The 6,032-nt window shown below is 38.9% G+C and overlaps 1 protein-coding gene across 3 annotated transcripts in view; it reads right to left on the bottom strand.

Moving 5' to 3' along the window:
• Positions 1-323: 323 nt before the first annotated feature.
• Positions 324-6,032, bottom strand: part of Tif-IA (RNA polymerase I-specific transcription initiation factor RRN3 homolog Tif-IA) — a 41,346-nt gene continuing 35,637 nt past the window's right edge. For all 3 annotated transcript variants that reach the window (XM_070100681.1, XM_070100683.1, XM_070100684.1), the window contains one exon: positions 324-2,340. In XM_070100681.1, coding sequence (XP_069956782.1) covers positions 2,124-2,340 — 217 coding nt within the window. In that variant the 3' untranslated portion in view covers positions 324-2,123. The remainder of the gene's footprint in view (positions 2,341-6,032) is intronic.

The raw sequence follows: 6,032 nt of genomic DNA, 5'->3' as shown, positions 1-6,032 counted from the left end.
CTACCACCACCTCTTCCTGCCTATATATAGCCGTCCTGCTCCACTTCTGGTTAGTGTGACTCTGTCAATGGTCCAAGTCGGACCGAAACGTCGTCGTAAGCTTCTCTCTTTTATGTGCGGGTTATTTGTGTACCTACACATTAAAGGAGGGGTAGGGATATTTGCTGTTTGGAGGGACATTTGAACTGTCACATCTACATACCTCTGGCAAGGCAGTGATAGTGATGATGATGGTGAAAAGGTTTCTTTTTCAGGTCACACTACCTTGGTGGGAGATGGCCAGTGCACATATGCAAGAAGTTAGGTTGAAAAAATAATCAGAAAATGCTAAATAATTTATTTCATTTAAATGTTATAGATTCCAAAACAATTACCCTTACAATAAGTATTAGTGTCAGGAAAAACTAGTAGAGTAATTAAAGTAAATGCCAAACACTAATCCAAGCCTCTGACAACTTTGAATAAAAGGAAAGGATATGTATTTAACTCGTAAACGGTCCAAACGTATATATACGTTTTTTCAACATTTGAAAGTATGTAAAAAAGTAGATCTTTTTGTTTTTCTACATTTGAAAATGTGTAAAAAAAACTTTGATTTACTTTTTTTTTTGTTATATTTGAAAATATGTAAAAAAAAGTTAGATCTACTTTTGTAGCACTACACATGTGAACGTAGATCTGCTTGGACCGTTTACGGGTTAAATAGATACAAAAACATATTTAGCCCCTTTCTCACAAACATCAACTTTACATAAGTTGAAAAAATACAGTAGTCAATGCAAGTTTGTCCAGCATAAATATAAAATTATATTATCTGGACACCAATTTGACTTAGAACCTGTTTCAAATATCAATAAATGACAGGTTTCAATCATTTTATATACAAAACCTATGCAATGCTAATAAATATTAGGTAAACTTCAGAGATAAATATTAAACAAGGTACAGTGGACCCTCCCTTTTCACTGATCTCCGTTATTGCCAATTTCCTTTTTTGCCAACTTTTTCTGTCAAAATATTGGTTCCATTTTCATCAATGGTATGGAACCTGTCCACTGCCTAGAGCGCACGCAAAGCCACCTCCCACAAGCATTCTCAGGTAGTGTCGTGTTGTTTCTCGGTGAGCAAACATATCCTGCGAGGTCATACGAAACATTTCGTAATAATCCATTGTTTTTGGCACTTGTTTATTGTGTGTGACTGCTAAATAAGCCACCATGGCCCAAAGAAAGCTTCTAGTGCCAGCCCTTTGGTAAAGAATGTGAGAAACATGATAGAATTCAAGAAAAAGTCTGTAGAAAAATACGAAAGTGGTGTTGGTGGTAGAAGGTGGTAGTGATGGGGGTAGAGGGTGGTAGTGGTTGTGATGGTGGTAGAGGGTGGTAGTGATGGTAGAGGGTGGTAGTGATTGTAGAGGGTTGTAGTGATGGTAGTAGAGGGTGGTAGTGATTGTGATGGTGGTAGTGTGTGGTTGTGATGGTGGTAGAGGGTGGTAGCAATGGTGGTAGAGTGGTAGTGATTGTGGTGGTAGAGGGTGGTAATGGTTGTAGAGGGTTGTAGTGATGGTGGTAGAGGGTGGCAGTGGTTGTGATGGTAGAGTATGGTAATGATGGTGGTAGTGGTTGTGATGGTGGTAGAGGGTAGTAGTGATGGTGGAAGAGGGTGGTAGTAATGGAAATTTGTGCAATGTGGAGTAGGATGGAAAGATCTGTAACATTAAAAAACAAAGAAGGAAAGTGACCCTGGATAAGGACTTAGTACCTAGAGTCCTTATGGAGGGGGATTTACCTTCCAAAGAATAACCTCTTTTCCCTCTCCCCTCTTCCCTGTCTTCCATCCACCAACAACAGCCTTCAATAAAGGTAAGTACCATGTTGAATGTTCATTCTTTTGTGCATGTAAATCTATCTTTAGGGTAAAATTTTTTTTTTTTTGTTAATACTCCTGGGTGTCTGTAATGGATTAATTGGATTTACATTATTTCTTTTGGGGAAAATGGTTTGTTTTCACCGATCTCTCTGGAGCAGATTAAACATGAAAACCGAGGGTCCACTTGTATTTAAAAAAGTATTCTCATGATTCATCCACTGTAACATGCATAAACTATGGAGAGGTGAAAGTGTTCAGGATGGAATGAATCCAAATGAACTGTCTACTGAAAAGGGTTCACTGTGCCATTTTTTGAATCCAGGTGATAAACTATAAGAAAAGTCACTAGTTTTTGGGGACATGATTATGTCAAGCGCTTCATCTGCATTAACATCCATGTCTTCATTCTGAGACACATCTTCTGGTAAACCATCAAATTCTCGGTAATGGTCTGAAATGTACACTTTCGACCTGAAATAAAAAAAAATATTTTGTTTTAACAAAGGTAAGCACATTTGAAACATTTTTCACTCATTGTTTAATACTGATCAGTAAAATACTAGCTTATATATGCAATTGTACAAAGTTTTTTCTCATTTCATATTATACTTTATTCTTTTTAATCAAAACAAATTGGGTCACACAAGTTCTTCACAAGGCAAAGGAATGCCACTGAGAGATGGAAGAGATTCATCATAATATAATATATACCTGAAAAATACTACAGGAACTTGTGCTAGTCTTTATAATGAAACAATCCTGTACAAACACTGTCAACAACAGAAAAAGTGAACAAACTTAATGAGAATCCAAGGTCTTAAGAAATGCCTAATAAATGACAAAAATTTCTATACAAATGCCCTAACTTTGCCCACTGTACAAAAACTCGTAACCAATGTAACTTGCTTAATCAGAAAATTCTCTCCAAAATATTGAATATGCTCTAATGTAATGTTTATGTGACTGAATTTATAGTGTAACCTACACATTACAGAATTAATGCAACTGAATCCATTTTCTCACTACTACTGTAACATGCTTAGCTAAGAGAATGCTAGGGCTCAGTCCCTGGACCTACTATGCACCTCTGTGATTTTTGACTGCCACCGATACTATGAGCCATCAAGCTAATAATCATGAATTGTTAAGTGTTTAATTTTTTGACAGGCTTGATCAACTTTTTCTAATTAAGTTATAAATTGAATGTGAGAGACAAAATAGATGTTTATATTAAAAAATTTATAGATATGCATGTGCTCCTCGACTCATTATGACTCAACTTAAGATATTTCAACTTTACAATGGTACAAAACCAATTACTTTGGAGATGAAACTTAAGATAATACCGAACATGAAGGCAGTAAGTCCATAACTTTTTTTTTTTTTTTATTATCACACTGGCCGATTCCCACCAAGGCAGGGTGGCCCGAAAAAGAAAAACTTTCACCATCATTCACTCCATCACTGTCTTGCCAGAAGGGTGCTTTACACTACAGTTTTTAAACTGCAACATTAACACCCCTCCTTCAGAGTGCAGGCACTGTACTTCCCATCTCCAGGACTCAAGTCCGGCCTGCCGGTTTCCCTGAATCCCTTCATAAATGTTACTTTGCTCACACTCCAACAGCACGTCAAGTATTAAAAACCATTTGTCTCCATTCACTCCTATCAAACACGCTCACGCATGCCTGCTGGAAGTCCAAGCCCCTCGCACACAAAACCTCCTTTACCCCCTCCCTCCAACCCTTCCTAGGCCGACCCCTACCCCGCCTTCCTTCCACTACAGACTGATACACTTTTGAAGTCATTCTGTTTCGCTCCATTCTCTCTACATGTCCGAACCACCTCAACAACCCTTCCTCAGCCCTCTGGACAACAGTTTTGGTAATCCCGCACCTCCTCCTAACTTCCAAACTACGAATTCTCTGCATTATATTCACACCACACATTGCCCTCAGACATGACATCTCCACTGCCTCCAGCCTTCTCCTCGCTGCAACATTCATCACCCACGCTTCACACCCATATAAGAGTGTTGGTAAAACTATACTCTCATACATTCCCCTCTTTGCCTCCAAGGACAAAGTTCTTTGTCTCCACAGACTCCTAAGTGCACCACTCACTCTTTTTCCCTCATCAATTCTATGATTCACCTCATCTTTCATAGACCCATCCGCTGACACGTCCACTCCCAAATATCTGAATACGTTCACCTCCTCCATACTCTCTCCCTCCAATCTGATATTCAATCTTTCATCACCTAATCTTTTTGTTATCCTCGTAACCTTACTCTTTCCTGTATTCACCTTTAATTTTCTTCTTTTGCACACCCTACCAAATTCATCCACCAATCTCTGCAGCTTCTCTTCAGAATCTCCCAAGAGCACAGTGTCATCAGCAAAGAGCAGCTGTGACAACTCCCACTTTGTGTGTGATTCTTTATCTTTTAACTCCACGCCTCTTGCCAAGACCCTCGCATTTACTTCTCTTACAACCCCATCTATAAATATATTAAACAACCACAGTGACATCACACATCCTTGTCTAAGGCCTACTTTTACTGGGAAAAAATTTCCCTCTTTCCTACATACTCTAACTTGAGCCTCACTATCCTCGTAAAAACTCTTCACTGCTTTCAGTAACCTACCTCCTACACCATACACTTGCAACATCTGCCACATTGCGCCCCTATCCACCCTGTCATATGCCTTTTCCAAATCCATAAATGCCACAAAGACCTCTTTAGCCTCATCTAAATTCTGTTCACTTATATGTTTCACTGTAAACACCTGGTCCACACACCCCCTACCTTTCCTAAAGCCTCCTTGTTCATCTGCTATCCTATTCTCCGTCTTACTCTTAATTCTTTCAATTATAACTCTACCATACACTTTACCAGGTACACTCAACAGACTTATCCCCCTATAATTTTTGCACACTCTTTTATCCCCTTTGCCTTTATACAAAGGAACTATGCATGCTCTCTGCCAATCCCTAGGTACCTTACCCTCTTCCATACATTTATTAAATAATTGCACCAACCACTCCAAAACTATATCCCCACCTGCTTTTAACATTTCTATCTTTATCCCATCAATCCCGGCTGCCTTACCCCCTTTCATTTTACCTACTGCCTCACGAACTTCCCCCACACTCACAACTGGCTCTTCCTCACTCCTACAAGATGTTATTCCTCCTTGCCCTAAACACGAAATCACAGCTTCCCTATCTTCATCAACATTTAACAATTCCTCAAAATATTCCCTCCATCTTCCCAATACCTCTAACTCTCCATTTAATAACTCTCCTCTCCTATTTTTAACTGACAAATCCATTTGTTCTCTAGGCTTTCTTAACTTGTTAATCTCACTCCAAAACTTTTTCTTATTTTCAACAAAATTTGTTGATAACATCTCACCCACTCTCTCATTTGTTCTCTTTTTACATTGCTTCACCACTCTCTTAACCTCTCTCTTTTTCTCCATATACTCTTCCCTCCTTGCATCACTTCTACTTTGTAAAAACTTCTCATATGCTAACTTTTTCTCCCTTACTACTCTCTTTACATCATCATTCCACCAATCGCTCCTCTTCCCTCCTGCACCCACTTTCCTGTAACCACAAACTTCTGCTGAACACACTAACACTACATTTTTAAACCTACCCCATACCTCTTCGACTCCATTGCCTATGCTCTCATTAGCCCATCTATCCTCCAATAGCTGTTTATATCTTACCCTAACTGCCTCCTCTTTTAGTTTATAAACCTTCACCTCTCTCTTCCCTGATGCTTCTATTCTCCTTGTATCCCATCTACCTTTTACTCTCAGTGTAGCTACAACTAGAAAGTGATCTGATATATCTGTGGCCCCTCTATAAACATGTACATCCTGAAGTCTACTCAACAGTCTTTTATCTACCGATACATAATCGAACAAACTACTGTCATTTCGCCCTACATCATATCGTGTATACTTATTTATCCTCTTTTTCTTAAAATATGTATTACCTATAACTAAACCCCTTTCTATACAAAGTTCAATCAAAGGGCTCCCATTATCATTTACACCTGGCACCCCAAACTTACCTACCACACCCTCTCCAAAAATTTCTCCTACTTTAGCATTCAGGTCCCCTACCACAATTACTCTCTCACTTGGTTC

This window comes from Cherax quadricarinatus, chromosome 74, assembly GCF_038502225.1.
Source record: "Cherax quadricarinatus isolate ZL_2023a chromosome 74, ASM3850222v1, whole genome shotgun sequence".
In the NCBI taxonomy this organism is placed as follows: Eukaryota; Metazoa; Arthropoda; class Malacostraca; order Decapoda; family Parastacidae; genus Cherax; species Cherax quadricarinatus.
The sequence above is the reverse complement of the archived record's forward strand: the minus strand, read 5'-3'. Positions and strand labels throughout refer to the sequence as shown.